The sequence below is a fragment of the Pongo pygmaeus genome, chromosome 5, assembly GCF_028885625.2.
Source record: "Pongo pygmaeus isolate AG05252 chromosome 5, NHGRI_mPonPyg2-v2.0_pri, whole genome shotgun sequence".
NCBI classification, from domain to species: Eukaryota; Metazoa; Chordata; class Mammalia; order Primates; family Hominidae; genus Pongo; species Pongo pygmaeus.
The window spans coordinates 83630069-83650861 of record NC_072378.2 but is presented as its reverse complement, the minus strand read 5'-3'; the positions used below and the strand labels follow the sequence as shown (position 1 = coordinate 83650861).

General features: G+C 39.8%; 1 protein-coding gene across 1 annotated transcript in view; it reads right to left on the bottom strand.

The window, feature by feature from the left end:
* Window positions 1–6229: 6229 nt before the first annotated feature.
* Window positions 6230–20793, bottom strand: part of MRAP2 (melanocortin 2 receptor accessory protein 2) — a 64053-nt gene continuing 49489 nt past the window's right edge. Inside the window, exon 4 of the mRNA XM_054491593.2 lies at window positions 6230–8023. Coding sequence (XP_054347568.1) covers window positions 7633–8023 — 391 coding nt within the window. The 3' untranslated portion in view covers window positions 6230–7632. The remainder of the gene's footprint in view (window positions 8024–20793) is intronic.

The window sequence follows — 20793 nt, the reverse complement described above, 5'->3', positions numbered from 1 at the left end:
ATGTCACCTGTTATTGTTTGTAATGCATGCTGCTAGTGCCCACACAGGGTCCTTTACTATGCCTGTTCCCAGCTGCTAGGGATGTTAACCAGCACCTTCTTCTCTCAAGAATTACCCCTGATCAAAGCAGAAGCCATCTTACCCTGACTGGCTTGGGGCAACAGAAGATCATGCCCCTACCTCAGGATGGGACTGATTTTGTAGTGCAATTTGTGCCCCAGAACTTCCTGTGAGATCAGAATGTGGCCAGTCTGCAGCTGAGATGACATTCTTGGTGGTTTTTTCCCCTGCTCTAACTGCTTCCATCATTCGCCTTCTTATAGCTCACCTACAATAAATCTTTTCAGGCTTTTATGGAACACAACCTATGACACTGTTGTTATCATAATTATCTCTGAATTTATTATTTCTTTAATGCAAGTCATTTGCATGCATTTCACTTGAAGTCAAAGGCTGGTGCTTTCAAACTCACACTGGTAGGTCATAGAGTCCGTGGGTACTATATAGGCCAACTTGTACTACACTTACACTTGACACTATTCTGCTCTCTAATGAGGTGTTTTTGGAATGAAGTCTAACAACATTTGTGTTAAATTTTTAACATTTGTCTTTATTAATTTTACCATAAATGTATACCCAAGGTTATCTGGGTAGGTTCAGACTCTCATTATTCATTTTAAAAGCCATCCACAACCACATGGTCCCTCACATCCCAATTCTACCCCTGAAGTAACATTGCAAACTAGGTTAAAATCTCCTATACATACAACATCTGTATCCTAGACGAGGGATGGAGAAAAACAGAGTTTCTCTGTTTATATACATGAAAAAGAGGCAAGACATGAGAAAAAAAAACTTTGCTCCATAGAGAACAGATGGAAAGGATCCTAGAAATGTAAATACCTCTCTCTCCAGTATCTCTGGATTTTATGAACTATTTTTCCTTAAAATGTACACACATTCTTCCCAAGGCAGGTGTATTTCTCTGGAGACCTCTCACTAGGTATACAGTTGTAAACGAACTTCCCAAGGATTGTTCTTAGCTGAGGATCCCAAGTTTTCTGCAAAATTTATTCAAAAGCTCCAACTCCATAGAAAGACAAGAATATTTTCTCTGTGCCACTCACACACATCTGCCTTAAGAATCAGCACAAGCTGCCAACTCAACACCTCTGATCACAGGCTGCCTGAAGTCGCCTCTCTCCATATGTCTAAAAGCCTGGCCTAGACATAAAGACTTTCTATTTCTACTACACATCTTTTCTGGGTGACAGGATGGATTATTGTTCTACCAATAATAGACAATTTTTCAGTAGGTAATAAAATAGCTCACATACACAATATATATTTTGGCAAAGTCTTGGCAGGTTTCAGAAGGGAAAAAATCCATTGAATTTAACCTGAAGTGGTTGTACATCTCTAAAAGAGAAATTCAGGCATTTAAAAAATCACCTTCATTCTTTTCACAACTTCTTCAAAGTTGCCTCTTTTTCAAAAATCCCCAGTGACTTATACAATATACTCTTTGATCATTTTAGGTTTGGGAGGCAGTTTCCAAAGGCCTCTCAGGTTTCTGCACATATAGTGAGCAGGGGAAAACTGACAGCCTTTGTCTCAGCTGTGTATTCAACAATGTTTGCAAAGTGAACAGCCTTGGAAGATGGAGATAGTGTCTCCCTCTGGAGCACAGAGCAGGTTTATTTACTATCCAGCATAACAAAGATAATATCTCCTTCTGAGGTAAAGGCCAGGGAGGTTTGCTCGCAACCCATTGTCAAAACACAGTGTTCCCCTAAGCTCAGGGTTCCTCAGCCGTGATGCCAACCCACTGTGTGCACAGCATCTCCTTGAGCCCTTGCATCTCCACACTGTGAGACCTGGAGGCAAGAGGAACTATATTACTTTCTATTGCTGTTGTAAAAAAACAAAACACAACTAAAAATGTGGAGTTGGCAATGGGCAGTGGCTGGTAGAATATTGAAGAACATGATATAAACTGATTAGATTGCCTTGAGTAGACTGTTAGTAGGAATATGGATGTGAACAACTCTAAGTGAGGACTCAGAGGAAAGTGCTGAGCATGATAGAAAAAAAATTATCTTGCCAGGCGTGGTGGCTCACGCCTGTAATCCCAGCACTTTGGGAGGCTGAGGCAGGCAGATCACGAAGTCAAGAGATCGAGACCATCCTGGCTAAGAGGTGAAACCCCATCTCTACTAAAAATACAAAAATTAGCCGGGCATGGTGGTGCACACCTGTAGTCCCAGCTACTTGGGAGGCTGAGGCAGGAGAATCGTTTGAACCCGGGAGGCGGAGGTTGCAGTGAGCCGAGATCATGCCACTGCACTCCAGCCTGGCAACAGAGCGAGACTCCATGTCAAAAAAAGAAAAAAATTATCTTATGAACTACCTAAATCATCATGAACAGACTATTGGTAGAAGTATGGACACTAAAGGTACTGCAGATGAAAGTTAAAATAGAAATGAGGAACATGTTATTGGAAACTGGAGAAAAGGAGATCCTTGTTACATAGCAGCAGAAAGCTTAGGTGAATTGTGCCCTGCAATTATGTAGAAAGCAAAATATGTAAATAATAAAGTTGAATATTTAGCTGAGAGGATTTCCAAGCAAAATATTAAAGATGAGGACTGGTTTCTTCTTGCTGCTGATAGTAAAATGCAAGAGGAAAGAAAAATTGAGGGAAGAACTTTAAGTGAAGAGGAATCAGGATTGATGATTTGGGAAATTCTCAGCTAATTACATTGCAAAAACACTAAAATTAGGAGATTCATCATCAGGAAAGCATGCTCTGGAGAGAAAGCCAAGGACCGTGACTAGGCAACCTTTGCTATTGTCTCAAAAGAAACAGAGTATTAAATCACATAGGGGGCTCTCTTTGAAAAAATTAGGAGTGTGACTCATGGATCATTTTATCCATTTAAGTACTAACTAGGAATAGAGATAGGGTTATTCAGGAGTGATCCACAGAAGAGCCTCTTGCCTAATGTAGTAAGTTTCTGTGATATATCCAGGAGACCCCCTAGTTCTTAAAAATGTTATACCAGCAGAAACACTGTCAACTTTGAGACAGCCAGGCTGGTTGGTTTCCTGTTTTGGAGTGGTTTAGAGAAAAAGAACAAAAGCTCCTTCCTCAAGTTGTAGCTTACCTAACTTCCAGCCAATCAGCAATAAAAGATCCAAGAAGCTGTTAACCACAAGTTCCTGCTTTAAGGGATTAGGGACTTCCCTGAGGGCCCGTATGCATACTTAGACTCAAACTTCAACTCACAGCTACCCCTTCCTAATTTTAATGCTAAAAGTCACTACGAGGGGTGGAGATTTAAAATGTAATGTGACATGTGATGTATGAAGAAGCATGTGAAGCCACTGCCCAAGCGCTAGAGAAACTCCTCCTATACATGCCCTGATAAAACACTTATCTATGGAAAGGCCCTGTAAAACTAACTCACATACTACCCTCAGGGAGCAGCCTGCCCTTTTCCTTGTGCAGTGCTGACTTCCTTGTGTACAAGCTAAAATAAAGCTTTCTATTTCTCTTTGCTGTTACGTCTGGTGATCTGTATTTCCATCCTGGAAGATTACAAGAACCCAGGGTGCTGATTACATCTCATGGCACTCCAGATAGAACCCTCATTTTAGGGTCCTATGGGAGCAAATGGCACAGCCCAGAGGACAGAGATGGCTGACCAGGCACAAACCAAGGCAGCTGCACCATTGTTTCACCCTGCAACATTGTTTCAGCCCTGGTGCCTTGGTGAGTCAAGTTCCTACATAGGATAAGTCCCCATTCCCTTTTTCTTCCTCTCTCTCTCTATTTTTCTTCCCCTATTCTCTCTCTTTCTCTTTGCTCCTATGTTTGGTGATCTCTCTTGATGTCTATACTGGAAGATTACAAGAACCTAGGGCACTGATAACAACTTCAACTGAAATGGACAGAGTGAGGGCAAGATGAATGAAGGCTATCAGACTCCCAAAATTCTACATGCAGAAAAAGAGGCTGATAAAACTACTCAGCTACAAACACATTGTACCTTTCAAGAAAAAGAAAAGATGATTCCAAGAGTGGAGCTTCAGGCCCAGAGGATGTAGCCAGAAGTCACAAAAGACTATTTCCAGGCCTTGCAGCTTAACAGTTTTCCCAGTTTGAAGGATTTGTTATTTTTTGGGACCGACGGTTCATTTTTTCCCTCCATTTTCTCCTTTTTGGAATGGGAATACGGTTGATCCTTGAACAACATAGGGTTGAACTGCACGTGTCCACTTGTATGCAGATTCTTTTCAACCAAATGGGGATTGAAAATACAGTATTCTTGGGATGCGAAACCCACATATACGGAGAGCTAATTTTCATATACACGGGTTCTGCAGGACCTACCGTGGAACTTAAGTATGCTAGGATTTTTGTGTATACAGGGGGCCTGGAACCAATCCCCTGCATATACTGAAAGACAACTATATTAGTAACTAGTATCTTATGTTGGTCACATCATTGTATTTTGGGAGGAAATAACTTATTTTCTAGTTTTACAGGTCCACAGATGGAGAGTTTTTCCCCAGGATAAATCATACCCAGCATCTCACTAATACTGAAATTAGATGGTTAAGATAATAAGATTTGGGACTTTTAAGCTGATAAGATTTAGGTAATACATGTGACTTTGAATTGATTCTATAGTGAATTGAGACTGTGGAGTATATTGGGATGGGGTGTATGTATTGTGCATATAGAATGGATATAAACCTTTGGGGCCAAAGGGAAGACTAGCAGGCTAATGGTTCCCCAAACGTGTCCACATCCTAATCCCTGAAACCTGTCAATATGTAGCCTTATGTGGCAAAAGGCACACACTTTACGGATGTGATTAAATGAAGGATCTCAAGATGGGGAGATCATCTTAGGTAACCCAATGTAATCACAAAGGTCGTTATAAGAGAGAAGCAGGATGGTTAAAGACAGAGATGTAAAGTGGAAGAAGAGGAGCTACAGAGTGGGAGCAACCCCTGGAAGATAGAAAAGGCAAGAAAACTGATTAATCCTGAGAGCCTCCAGATGGAATGCTGCTGTGCTAACACCTTGATTTTAGCCCACTGAAACTGATTTTAGACTTCTCTACTCTAGAACTGTAAGAGAATAAATTTGTGTTGCTCTAAGGTCACTAAATTTGTGGTAATTTGTTACAACAGCAGTAGGAAACAGACTCAGGAACCAACATGAGCATGAAGCATATGTGGCCTGCTGTGCTGTAATGAAGATTTTTGTCTCTGACCCAAGACTCTTGTGTCTTCTGGCAGCATCCATGAGACTATGGCAAGCTGACTTGCAGAAGGGGCAAAATCTTGGACCATTCACAGTTCTTAACATTTAGTTCATAAAAATGATGATATAGTCATGGGTATTTGTCTGACCTTTAAATATCTTTCAATCTTCTGATCAATAAATCTACTTCTAAATAAGATACCACTTAAGTAGCTGTGAACTTTAATAATATAGCCCATGATTTATATTTCATTAAATAAATTATGAATAATCATACTCATATTAGAAGTTAAACTCTGACCAGGCACGGTAGCTCATGCCTGTAATCCCAGCACTTTGGGAGGCCAAGGCAGGCAGACCACTTGAGGTCAGGAGTTCGAGACCAACCTGGCCAACATATAGTGAAATCCCGTCTCTACTAAAAAATACAAAAATTAGCTAGGCATGGTGGCACGTGCCTGTAGTCCCAGCAACTTTGGAAGCTGAGGCAGGAGAATCACTTGAACCCAGGAGGGGAGGCTGCAGTGAGCCATCCAGCCTGGGCGACAGAGCAAGACTCCGTCTCTCAAAAAAAAAAAAAAAAAGTTAACAAACTCAGCATTCTTTAATACTCTCGCTCTCTTGCATAAAAAATTCATGAAAATATAGCATCTATTTGTAAAAATATGTTAAAGTAGCTTTAATTATAAAAAAAAATTCCATGCTTTGTTTTACTATTTAGAGTCTTAAAGAATGATATTTTCTTTAAAATACACAATAGAAAAGGGATTTCTTTCAGCGAAATAATCCCTAAATGAAATCTCATGCATGATTCAGATCACCAGAATCCCAGAGATGGTAGAGTCAGCACTGCCTACTCCAGGAAGTTAGGAGACATTATAAACATGGTACAACTTTTTGGGAAATAAAAAATTGGATGTGTGAAAATAAAGAACCAGAGAAAATTTCTGTGCAGTCAAATGCATTTATTTTGTAGCTTAAGCAAGACAGGTGGTGAACAAATTCATAATGAAAATGCCACCCAGAGGTTAACAGCTTGCCATGCATGCAACTGTGTGCACAAAATCAAGTTGTTTTAATACCAGTGTGCAGCTTTGATTCCTCCATGAAATTAAAGCTGTGTTGCTCACTTATTTACATAACTCAGGCCACCCTGAATATCTGCTAGTAGGGAATTTACAACCCACTGACCATCTCAGCTCAAAGCCAGATGACTATCACCTACACATCTGCCAAGGTAACAGCACGGCAAATAGTATTTTTCTTGTTCTGTAGCCAATGGCACAGATACACCAACACAGAGATACCCAGAAGGCACCTCCTCTCACCCAGCTTACAAGCTTTCTAACATTTCCTGGGGACAAGAGTACCATGCATGTACTACGAATTGGTACTTATTCTGAGGCAGGGGATGGCTGTCCCCAGGTTAGAGCATGGGTGGTTGGAAGTTCTCAGAAGAGCTGTTTCAGCACAACCCACCAGCAACACTGGCCACCGTGACTGTGTAAGATGAGTCTCCTGACATTCTGGTAGACACCCAGATCCCCTGACTAAAGCTTGGCTCAATTAGGGTTGAGTGGAAGGTACAGAGATTTGGGAGAGCCTACAAGAGATACGAGGCAGTACCCTAGTTTATACTGTTTTATGTATAGCTCAGCCTCATCTGAAGGCAAAGTCATAAATTCACAAAATATTAGAGGTGGGATGGATCACTCCAGACCTGTCAACCTACAGTTAAAAATGGGGCAGCCCAGAGAGGTAAAGCAACTCGCTAAAGGTAGAGCACAGTAGCGGCAGGGCCAGATTAGAACATGGTAGGCTAATCCTCACCCAAGAATGCTGACAATAAGTATTTGGCCAAATTTTTCAACAAGCAAGACGAGCTAGTATAAATCAGAGGTGTCCAATCTTTTGGCTTCCCTGTGCCACATTGGAAGAAGAGTTGTCTTGGGCCACACATAAAATACACTAACACTAACGATAGCTGATAAGCTTTAAAAAAAAAATAGCAAAAAAAAAAAAAAAATCTCATGTTTTAAGAAAGTTTAAAATTTGTATTGGGCCACATTCAAAGCTGTCCTGGGACACATTCCGCGGGTTGGACAAGTTTGGTGTAAATACTTTAATACCCCCAAAGCTCCAAATGTATTAAAAAGCAAAAACAAAACAAAACAAAAAACCACTCAGCTTAATCAGCTCAGCTCTCTTCTAAAGGGGTCTCTTCTCTGTCTCTCTGTCTCTATCTCTGTGTCTCTCTCTCCCCTAAACACACACAATTTTGGTGGATGTAGATTTCTTGCTACATAAAGATAGAATCCACATCTTCAGGAAGACCCTTTACAGAGCATGTTTCTCAATCCAGGTCTTTATGTGAGATCTGGGGAAGTGGCTTAGTTTCCAGAACAATAGGTGGTTCAGAAATCAGAAGATCATCCTCCCCAAAGGAGTTCTGGTCTGTGTTCACAAAGTTGGGGATGTCAAACTTCATGAGCCTGTTCAGCTCCTCCTCTGGCTGCCCACTGCTTCTGATGGCTTCCTGGAGTTGGACATCACTGTCAAGGGCTGTGGTCTGGTGACAAGCTTTGGCTCTGTCCAAGCGTTCCACCTCATTGATGTAGCAGTGAAAGAGAGACCTGGACTCCTCGTTGCCTTGGCGAGAAAATACCTTATCTGGCTCCAGAGGTCTTCCAAAGTCTGACACAAAGCTGTTCATTCTGAATCTCTTCTCTGAGGACTCTGCATTGCTATTTAAAAAAAGAAAATAAAAGATTGCTTACACTCCAGCCCATTCACCTGCAGAATCATGGTTTTCTGCACATAGGGCAGGCCAGCACATTTCCACTAAGCACCTAGTGAGTGTAAGCCCCTTGCATGGCATACAGACAAACATGAGAAATAAGAGAAATCCCTTCTGAGTATGTACAGATAAACCCAAGGCAAAGGCTTCAAGATGAGGGCCCCCAGATCATTCTGAAAACAGACGCCTTGCTGAGGAATTCCCCCAATATTCTGCAGACACACCAGTATTTTTCAGTGGAATTCTTGGACCATTTGCATCATAATTACTTGAAGTGCCTCTTAAAATGCAGATTTCTGGGTCACAGACCCTCAGAATCTGTGAATGTAGGCTCAGTAATAAGCATTTTCATGTATTCTCTAAGGATCATTACTCATACCGAAGTTTAGAACCACTGGCCTAAAAACAATAATACTATCTCATAGGGGTACGTTAAATATTTGCCAAAATGCTATAATATCCATTTTTCTCACTTGATTCTCAAAAGTAACCAATACAGTCACTTAGGGCAAGAATTACGATGTGCATTTTAGAAACATATGAACTCAGGTAAGGAGCAGTCAAATTGCCCACTTAGTCACACAATCAGTTTGTGATATGAGTGGGAATAAAACCCAGATTCCTAATTCCTTGTTTCCTTTAATTGGAACAAATAAGCAGTTCAAGGGTAATAAATGAGTCAACGAGTGAATAAAATAACTCTCAATTAGTCCCACAAGTGCATGAAAGAAAGAGCCCAGGTAAGCTGAGAACTTGATACTCCATCTGCTTTAATCACCATCCTTTCTAGACTTAAAGAAGAATTGCCCATGCACAGGTAGTGACTCCTTAAGGGCACAAATCATGACTGAACGTGTTTTCAAGTCCAGAACAGAACCTGACAAAAATCAAGCTCTGGAGTTTGTGCTCAACAGATGTGTAATCCTCTCAGTGTTTCCAGTTCTTAAATCTCTTCCTTCCCATCCTATCACTCAGGAAAAAGCACTATGACCAAATTCTGTAAGAATTTGGGCAGAGGAGAAAAAAAAAAACAAAAAAAACCAAAAAACACAGGTCTGGAAAACCTGATCATATATCACTAAACTCCAAATTATCAAAATCATCTGGATTTCAGAGGTCAGCAACCCTAGAAGGTTTGTAATCCAGCTAGCTGAAGGAATTTTAATATCAGATTTGTCTCCTAGCATGGTTACCTGGGTGACATCAAGCAAGAAATCCTTTCAGAAACCTGCATTTTTCCTTTTAATAATAAGCCAGGTTAACAATTTTCATTGCCCACTAAACGAACATGTTGTGAAGGTCAAGGGTTTATGCAAGAATCCAATATTCTACTATGTCAGGTATTCAGAATTCAGAGAAAATCATTTTAGAGAGACTGAAGGTTTATGCTTTAGTGCAAATTTACACGGTCTTCTTTGTCTTTCTGTAAATGAGTTTCCCTCAATTGTCATTTCACTCAGGTTTAAAAGATATTTGAGAACAGGGATGAGTGTGCCAGCAACCTGTGACCTGATAAACTAAAATGTCACCTAGGAAAAAGAGTGGCTTAAAGCTGTGAAAGGAAAATATCTTGGACCCCCAAATCACTAAGCTAAAGGGAAAAGTCAAGCTGGGAGCTGCTTAGGGCAAACCTGCCTCCTATTCTATTCAAAGTCACCCCTCTGCTCACTGAGATAAATGCATATCTGATTGCCTCCTTTGGAGAGGGCAATCAGAAACTCAAAAGAATGCAACCATTTGTCTCTTATCTACTTAAGACCTGGAAGTTCCCTCCCTGCTTTGAGTAGTCCTGCCTTTCCAGACTGAACCAATGTTCATCTTACATATGTTGATTTATGTCTCATGTCTCCCTAAAATGGATAAAACCAAACTGTGCTCTACCCACCTTGGGCACATGTTTTCAGGACCTCCTGAGGCTGAGTCATGGGCATGTGTGCTCAACCTTGGCAAAATAAACTTTCTAAATTAACTGAGACCTGTCTCAGATTCTGGGGGTTCACAAAGCATTTGGAGAAAGCATAATTAAGATTGCTGGGGCCCACACCATTTCTCAATTCCAAGGCTAAGAAGCTCTGAGAAATAGCTTTTCTGCCTACCTGCGGCACCAGCTGAGTGTGACAGCAGACCCAGAAGCCCAGCTGTGTGTGGCTGCTCTTCCATAACACAGCTATGTTTCCCGGAATTAAAGTCCATTAGTCACCCTTGCTGGAGAACTGAGGTACAAGAGACCAAGAGAATTTTGTCCCTCCCCAGGTCAGTGCCAAGGCAGTGGACATTAAAGCCCCTCAGAGGTGCCTTTCCTGCCCCCTGAGGCTACCCTGCGCTCCCATGGCCACCTCCTCCCCTCTAGCTTCCTCCAGATGATCCCTTGGTATGGCAACAGTACAATGTGTCTGATTCTCCCTTCCTGAGAAGAGCAAAAAGTTCATCTTTGTACTCTTAGAGTCCAGTAAATACTAAACGCTCAATACACCGGGCTTTTATTTGTCTCTTCTTTCCTTGACTGATAAACAAAAGGACCTGTATATTGAGAAAGTTGTCAGAATAAACATGGAGTCACTTAATGTTATTAAAAAATATCCTGATGAATAGAGCTGGGGAAGGCCATGAAGTGGGAATTCTCACTCACAAATGTCTGATAACGAGAACCATCACGAAAGACCGCAAAAACCATAACCTTGCACCAAAAAAATACTTCTATATAAGGACATCTGCCCAGCAACTGCCTGTCCAACCTGGAACTGGCACTACCCATATTGTTCCTTGTAGTTAAGGATAACTCTCTCCAAACAACTATGTAATCCTCATTACTTTTCCTTTAAAAACCTTTGTCTTCTTTTACTTCCCAGAATATGCATATAAGTTATATGGCATGAGTATTTTCATTGCAATGACCCACTACCATGTAAACATCATTTTCTTTCAGAGAACCTCTCAGTATTTGTTATTTAGGTTGACATAAATGGTCTCCAGAAGCGGAACCTGAAGCAAGATCACTTTTGGAAGGAATCAGTGATTCTTGGAACCTGCGGGCTGTGCTCACCTTGAGCTCTTTAAGCTCTCGGCTTCCATGGCTCACCTGTTCTGCCCTGGTGAGCCTTCACCCAGGCTAAGTGCCTTCTTCCTGATAGAAGCTTTTTGACTTTATCTGAGATTTGGTTTGGTTATAAGCCTACCTTAAATGAAGAACGCTGCATCTCTCTTGGAACTATAAAATACTGTTTTTGGCAAGCCCTTCCTGAGAAGTGTCCTTGTGGAGAGTACTCTGGTTTCTACAGAATTTACAATCTGTCTTGGAGACATGTCTTTTCTGGTGAGTTCATTTTTGGTTCTTTCTGCATGCCTAGTTTAATATTTTGTTTGATCTGCAATGCCTGGGTTAAAATTTTTGTGAACACTCCGATTTGGGTTTGGTTATGCATGTGTGTAAATGATTTGGCTCTTCCCCCTTGCTTGTTTCTGAAAATCTTTCAAGAGCAAAAATAAACATCCTAAGTGGTGGGTGCAGGATGGCTAATTAAAAGCCACTATGTTGGTTGCCACTGTATAAGACAGCAGTCTAAACTCCTGACATTTTCCTGACAAGATTTAAAGAATTTTCTTTGCACACCAGTACAAACTCCTGACGTTCCCCTGACATGATTTATGGGATTTTCTTTGCTTTAAGAAATTAATAAGAAATGAAGGGGCCAGGCGCGGTGTCTCACGCCTTTAATCCCAGCACTTTGGGAGGCCGAGACGGGTGGATCACGAGGTCAGGAAATCGAGACCATCCTGGCCAACACGGTGAAACCCCGTCTCTACTAAAAATACAAAAAATTAGCCGGGCACAGTGGCGGGTGCCTGTGTAGTCCCAGCTACTTGGGAGGCTGAGGCAGGAGAAGGGCGTGAACCCGGGAGGTGGAGCTTGCAGTGAGCCGAGATCGTGCCACTGCACTCCAGCCTGGGGACAGAGCGAGACTCTGTCTCAAAAAAAAAAAAAAAAAATGACGAGTTAATGAGTGCAGCACACCAACATGGCACATGTACACATATGTAACAAACCTGCATGTTGTGCACATGTACCCTAAAACTTAAAGTATAGTGATAATAAAATAAAATAAAATTAAATTAAAAAAAAAGAAATGAAATGAGATTCTCAAATATCAAGGCATGCCAGGTCTTCTGGGACTCCAGCTGGCTACATGGCTTTTCCCGGTGCACACAAACTCAATGGGCATCATGGAGATCATTCAAACTCCCCAAGCCTGTTTATCTTAGAGATGAAATAGAAACTGCAAATATAGAGTTAATACATAGAGCCTTCTGGGCTCTCTCTCCTCTATTTTATTTTTCTGCCTATTTTGAATCTGCAGACTTTTCTGCTGGTGTTAAGACAAACTCACTGCTTATGGCATTCCAGTCAAAATGCAAAAAACTTAACAGCTTTACAGATTACAACATGTTCATGAAAACCAACAATTTAGACACTTTTGGAAATGTAAATCTAGGTTTGTCTGACTAAAAAGTGCTTTGGGTAATGGAACACTTAATTAAATGATTGGTATTCTAAAAGCAAATAACTACATACATGTTTATAAAAGTTAGCCTCTCAGATCAAACAAGTCAAAATCTTGAGCTCAGAGGAATACTATATCTTTGTCTGGCATAAAAATTGCTTTATCTACTACGGAGGGACTAGAAAAAGCTGGAAAAAAAACCTGTTAAAATGCTTCTTCACCCACATTGACTAGTCAAGCAAACCAGACCAGCAAACAAAAGATAGATTTGTTACTAAAAATTCAAGGCCACTTGAAGATTTTATTTTTCTTATACAATTTAGCCAGTCCTGGCTAAAATATAAATGTTAAAAATATACCCTAAACTCATTTGAAACTGAAATAAAGGATAAGAGAGGTTTATTATTATTATTATCAAACTGCTATGAAAATTTCCTTATCCAAAATTTTAGTTCACAGCCTTAATAAGATTATCTATTGGGGCAAATAAACATTAGCCATGTGAACAGGTCCCATTTGTCAGAAATATAATTTGAGTTCAACTGTCCTTTTACAAACTGAGTTTGTATTACTATGTTACACTGTCTCATGACTAAAATATCCAGATGAAAGCTAGAGAATCTGCTTCTATGTATTTGTGTTGTCTGTATGTTTTAACGTTGTGTGTATATAATATTTTTCTACTAAAATATATTAAAGAGATCTGATTAATAAATTTAAAAGGGAAGAAAAGCACTTAAATTGAGTACTGTAACAAAAATATAGTAACTAACCCACGTGTTTTTAGTTCACATTACTTAAATAATTTTTTGATAAACAAGCTGGTTTTAAGTTTGTTGATAAAATAAAAATAGAGAGGTCTTCAAAATTGTCAGCATACATTTTTGCCTGGGTTTACTGTTCATCTAGATTGTACTAGATGTTTTAAGGTGATAAAATTATAAACTCACCCTAAAAACAGAATAAATTTGGTTCTGTAATTATTTGATATGTAAGACTAATTTCATATTGTTGGCTTAATAAAAGCAGCTGTATCTTCTGAGTTACTGGCAAAATACCCATATATTTAACTTTAAGGTTCTTAGGTGAACACCTGATATTCACAGGCTATAAAAATGATTAACAGGGAAATAACTTAAAATGATGACTAGCTTTGTCTAATATCTCAGTTTCTATGAGTAATCCAGGTATAATTGTTAAATGTAAACAGGCCAGGCATGGTGGCTGTTGGGAATAATGCTCAAAATCCTAAGGAGATTGAACACTCAAACAAGGGATTTTTAGCAAAGCAATTTTACTTTTGTGTAGAGGGATTTTGTTTTGTTTTGTTTTTTTTGCCAGTCACCATGAGAGCACACTTGAACCAAGGGGCATGAAAGCCTTTATTTCTGACGCAAGTCCTGTCCCTGTACTCTTTTTCTATCGGCCGGGGTCGGTTTGCACAATCTGAATTAATCTCGGTTGGTTAGACATTTGAACTTTTTTTAGATAAGGTGGGCATGTAAGGGAGAGAGGGGAAAAGGGGAAGGGGTGTCTGTGATGAGCTAGAGGGCTAGTCTTTTTTTTAAATAAGGAAAGGAATGTGAGCTTGTACTGATAAGCCTGGTACTGTGGCATGTCCTGGCATGTAACAAAGGCAGAAAGGAAAAAAAGAGAAAAAGGAGAAAGGGTGGGGGAGTGGGTACTATGAATTAAAGAATAAAAGATTGATCAGGCTATTTGAAGAGAAATCTCATCACATCTCACAGTGGCTCATGTCTATGATCTCAGCACTGTGGAAGGCCAAGGCAGGAAGATTATTTGAGCTCAGAAGTTCGAGATCAGCCTGGGCAACATGGCAAAAGCCCTTCTCTACTGGTAAGCAGGAGAGAGAGACATGGAGAAAGTTATAAGTAAGAAGATGCACTTTCGGTAAGGAAGGTTAAAAAGAAAAGAGAATAATTTCGTATAAGAAAGAATCTGTGTAGTAAATTTTTGTTCTAAAGTAAAATGACTGGTCATTTAAGAAAGAGGAAGAATGGGACAAAACTAAAGGCTTAAGCATGTTACTGAAGATTTGAGCAGGTCATGAAAGGTTCATGAAGGCTATAATTAGATGGGAATTATCTATAAGCCTTGCTAAAGATTGAGCTTTAATATTAAAAGTACACTAATACGAGAGAGAAAAAGTTATATTTCTAGAGAAAAACTACAACACTCTTGTTGTTAGGTTTTTAGCCCTGTGCATTATTTTCAAGTTCTTGTTATCTGCCTATAGAATAGACTGGATCCTGAATTATTCTAGATTCTTTCAATCCAACTCTCTACCGTGGAATTACTAAAAATGCAAACTGTTCTGTTTCTAAAGCCCTATAACCTTAAACTTGGTGAATTTTAAGGGACAAGTCTAATGTCTAATGTATGGGTCACACAGAGAGTTCACCAAAGCACCTGTATTAATCTGTTTTCACACTGCTATAAAGAACTACCTGAGTCTGGGTAATTTATAAAGAAAAGAGGTTTAATTGACACATAGTTCTGCATGGCTAGGGAGGTCTCAGGAAACTTACAATTATAGTGGAAGGCAGAGGGAAAGCAAGGCACATCTTACACGGCAGCAAGAGAGGGGGAACCCACCATATACTTTTATTTATTTATTTATTTATTCATTCATTCATTCATTTATTTTTAAGATGGAGTCTTGTTATGTCACCCAAGTTGGAGTGCAGTGGCTTGATCTTGGCTCACTGCAACCTCTGCCTCCCAGGTTTAAGTGATCCTCCTGCCTCAGCCTCCCAAGTAACTAGGATTACAAGCATGTGTCACCACCCTCGGCTAATTTTTGTATTTTTAGTAGAGACAGGATTTCACCATGTTGGCCATGCTGGCCTTGAACTCCTGACCTCAAATTATCCATCTGCCTCGGCCTCCCAAAGTGCTGGGATTACAGGCGTGAGCCACTGTGCCCGGCCAAGGAATCATCACAGACTTTTAAGCCATCACATCTTGTGAGAACTCACTATCACAAGAATAGCATAGTGGAAGCTGCCCCCATGATCCAATCACCTCCTACCAGGTTCCTCCTATGACACATGGGGATTACAACTTGAGATGAGATATGGGTAGGGACACAGAATCCAAACATATCGGCACCTTATGCCATAAACAGTCACATTCAAACTGCAAACCAGGGTGAGAAGTTGACAGCTTCATGTAGTAGACAGTTTTTCCCAAGACATCAGAAAAAGACTCCATATCATAATGAGACTTTGACCCCTCTTAATGCCTACCTTTTTCATTTGACAGGATAATGGTGCACTTGAAATTTCAGACTCAATACCTTTTGCTGGTAACTTTAAAAAACCTGACCTAAGAGATCCTTTAGTGCACCTAATGGGTGACTTTGTCAACATCCCTAATACAACTGTTGTTCTCTGTCTGCTCTACTTTAATTCAACCCACCCATGGGATGCCAGGTAATAAAATTGCTCTATATTATCTATTGTTTAAATAAATAAATATACGTGCTATTGCTAATACTACATACTGTACCTAGATATATTCCTCTGGGAAAATTGAGACCCATATATACAAAATAAGAAAACAGGTCAATAGTTAAAACAAGCCTCACCTAATCCCCTGTGTTCATTTGATTTATTCAATTGGTTGCCTTTAAGCCCAGGTTCATGCCTCAAAACTGTTAGGCAAACCGAGATTATCATATTACTATTAATTTTACTTTCTACTTTTCTTTGTAAACTTTGTACCTATTACTTGTTGAAAATTCTTCAGAAGTACAACTCCTAACAGAATAATGCTGGACCAGCACTTTGAAGTGATAGCCAACACCTACAAAACAGACAAAATTGAACTTAAATATGGACTTCAGGTAGACTTAGCCTGAGAGCCGCTCCCTCCAAACTTCCTTTGTTGCTCAAATGTGGCTAAAAGGCTTTTGACACTGATTCCTAGTCACCAATAACTTCCCTCTAATGTAGGACTAGATTAAACCAAACCAGTACAGGTAAATCCCAGCACCAAGGGACAATCAAAATTTAACTACGGGATGATTCATCAGTGATGCTTTTTGAGAAAGATCTTCATCAAAACAGGGAAATGTGAAAGTTGTCAGAATCAAAATGAAGTCACTTATGTTAAAAACCCTGGCAATAGGGCGCGGTGGCTCACACCTATAATCCCAGCACTTTGGGAGGCTGAGGCGGGTGGATCATGAAGTCAGGAGATCCAGACCATCCTGGCTAAAATGGTGAAACCCCGTCTCTATTAAAAATACAAAAAATAATTAGCCAGGTGTGGTGGCAGGCACCTGTAGTCCCAGCTACTTGGGAGGCTGAGGCAGAAGAATGGCATGAACCCGGGAGGCAGAGCTTGCAGTGAGCAAAGACCATGCCACTGCACTCCAGCCTGGGTAACCAAGCAAGACTCCATCTCAAAAGAGAAATCAAACAAACAAAAAAAACCTGGCAATAGAGCTGGGGAAGGTTATGAAACGAGGGTCCTCATGCATGAGTGCCTGTTAATAAGAATCATCACAAAAGACTCTGCAAAAGCCATAACCTTGCACAAAGACCACCTCAGTCTTACAATAAAAAGATATTTCTGCAAGGACATCTACCCAGCAACTATCTGTCCAACCTTGACTGACGCCACCTTTGTTATTAACCCTTGTAGCCAAGGATAATTATCTTGAAATAATTGTGTAATCCTCCTCACTTTTCCTTTCAATATCTTTATCTTCCTTTACCTCCTAGAATACACACATAGTTTACTATGGTATGAGTATTCCCATTGCAGTGCCCTATTACCAAATAAATATCATTTTCTTTCAGAGATCCTCTGTTTGTTAATTTGGGTTGACAATATGCAAAACTCATCGTGGACACCACTTGCTTCAATTCAGTTACTATTCTTATCATCACTGGGTAAAGTTTACATACCATATATGTCAATGTGAAATGCATAAACCTTAAGTACAAAATATGATGAATTTTTATTAATGAACACACCCATGTAACTACCACCCCAATCAACATAAAGGACATTTATTTCCTTCATTCCAGAAAGTTTTATTCCATTCAATTTCTACCCCCTTTAGGTAACACTGCTCTGATTTCTATTTCCACAGACTAGGTTAGCCTGTTCTTGAAATTTATATAAATGGAATCATATAATATATGGCCTTTTGTGCTTGGGTTCTTTTGCTCAATGTTTTTGAGATTTATCTATATTGTTGCATATGACAATAGTTTGTCCTTTTTCTTACTAATGCCCATTGTATGAACATACTACAATCTACTTATTCATTCTCCTGCTGAAGGACATTTGGGTTGTTTCTAGCTTGGGACTATGTGAGTAAAGCTACTTTGAACGTTGTTGAAAAGTCTCTTTGTGGATATGTTTCTACTGCTCTTGAATAAATACCTAAGAATAGAATTGAGTCATGTAGTAGATCTATGCTTAACTTTATGAGAAACTGCAAAGAGTTTTCCAAAGTAGTTGTACCATTTTACACTCCACCACAATGTGTGAGAATTAGTTTTTCCACCTCTGTTGTAGTCCGTTTCATGTTGCTATAAAAGCATACCTGAGACCGAGTAGTTTACAAATAAAAGAAGTTTATGTAGCTGAGAAGTTCAAGGGTATGCCCCTGGCTTCTGGTTAGGACTTTCATGCTGCATCACAACACCACAAAGAAGGTCAAAGGAGAAGCAGACCCACAAAAAGGAAGGAAAATCTAAGAAGTGTCCTGGCATTATAGCAGCCTACTCTTGAGGGAACTAATCCATTCCCAAGAGAGCTAATCCAGTTTTGAGAAAGCAAGAACTCACTACTGTGAGAACAGCACCAAGCCATTCACAAGGGATCCACCCCTATAACCCAAACACCTTCCATTAGGCTCCACCTCCCAAAACTGCCACACTGGGGATCAAATTTCAACATGAGCTTTGGTGGGGGCAAACAAGCTATCCAAGCCATAGCAACCTGCTTCCCAACATGTAGTGTTGTCAATCATGTTAATGTTAGACATTCCAATGGGAGTGAAATGACATTTCACTGTCACTTTAATGTGCATTTCTCTGATGTGTAATAACATCTGAGCATCTCTTACTGTGCTTATTGGCTGTTGGTTTGTCTTCTTTTGTGAAGCATCTGTAGGAGTCTATTTAAAAACTGAGTTGTGTGGTTTTTGTTCTTGACTTGTGGAAGTTTTATAATACATGCGGAATATGAGTTCTTTGTCAGTTATGTGTATTGCATATATCTTCTCTTGATCTGTGACTTGGCATTTTCATTTTCTCAAAGGTGTCTTTTGATGAGCAGAAGTTTTAATCAGTTGTTTATCAATTTTTTTCCTTTATGTTTAGTGTTTTTACATCTTCTCTAAGACACAATTGCCTACCCTAACATCGTGAAGATATTCTCCTATGCTTTCTTCTAACCATGTTGGCCAATATGATACATTACCAATACGTGGCTATTTAAATTTAAATTAAGTAACATTCAAAATTTGGTTTCTCAGTCATATTACCCATATTGCAAATGCTCAGTAACCACATGTGGCCAGTGGCTAACTGGACAGCACAGACACATTTCCATCATCACAGAAAGTTCTACTGGCCAGTGCAGTTCTAGGAGCTTTTACTTTGAAGGCATGCTCCGTATTGAGATGAGGTAATCTCGTTCATTTTTTTTTCGTATGTTTATCCAGTTAGACCACCACTGCCATTTAAAAAGATTTTTCTTTCAATTGACCTTATACAAAAATCACTGTATTACTACATGCTAGTAATGAAAAGGTAACTCCATTCACAATAACATCAAAAAAACATAGAATAGTTAACAATAAATTTAACCAAGAATGTTCAAGACCTGTACTCTGAAATTTTCAAAACATTACAAAGGGAAATTGAAGAAGACCTAAGTATATGGAGACAAAGATCATGCTTGTGAATTGGAAGATTTCAGGTAGAAAATCATATAACCATAGACATAAGCTAGGCAGTTTCCTTCTTTCAAGAGCCAAAAGCCCTTCAGTTTCTATCTGCTTATGTTCATTCTCTAATGCCTTCCAATAATTTTTCAGGTTTTATCAAGATTTTATCATTGTTAGAAGCTCTCCTGTGTCATCCTAACTGTGTCATCCTACAGCTGTTTATTTTGATAGAATCCTGAAACCATTTTTTTACTTATTTGTTTTGAGAATTTGTAGTCATCGTTTTCTGCTTATTATAAGAAAGGCTATTGGACTTAACCTATTGACTACAACATCACAGAACTCTACTAGCCAAAATAAAGACTGTTCAGACTGTTCTGATCCTTAGCCTTCTTCTCACCACAGGTTAAGTCATATATTCTGTGTACCTGTAAAAGTCTTTCTACCTGCACAGAGTGCATCTAACACAAGGACCCACCCAGCCCTTTAATACCCAAAGTGTAACTGTCATTTCCTCCCCAGGACACCCACATGCTCACAAACTTTCCTCAACTCCCCAACTCCTCTGTCTGACACTCCAGGCCCCTGCTGTCATATCATCTGGACTTTCCAGTGTTCTCTCCTGCCAGTCCCCTTGCTAATCCTACAGTCTAGCCACAAAGGATGTGACAGGCCCCCAGTATACTCAGGACTGCCACTCTCTGTGCCTTCGTTTGTGCTGTTCTTTCTACCTGATAGGCCCTTCCACCAGTCTGTCTGTCAAAATCAAATATCTTCTTCTCTGTCAACTCCAATGTCACTGACTCCATGGAGACACTCTGATCTCCCAATGGGAAGAAATCTGTCCCTCCTCTGTGCTCTTGCCATATTTTACTAACCTGCTCTTATGGGATGCATCCTTTTCTGCCTTGTGTCAGGGCTATTTTGTGTATGGTCTTTCTCTTCTACATACTGATGTGCTGTATTTGGTTCATCTTTGCATCCCTAAAAGAGCCTTGCACTAATTAGACCTCAGTGAGCACTTTATGAAATACCATGTACTGAACAGCTATATCTGTGGGCTTGTCCAAAGCCCTGATCCCTATGAGAGGCACAGCTACTCTGGTGTTAGTGAAGTGCTCCTACCTCTGTGACTCTGAAGACAAATCAAGACAGAAGGATAGACTCCTTCCACCTCCATTTGCAGAGGGACAACACAAGTAATGCTCTGGATTATTCCACTAGCAATTTTCCAGATTTTTGATGAGTTTTTACAAATGAAATACTTGCTGCTGTGCCAATGGT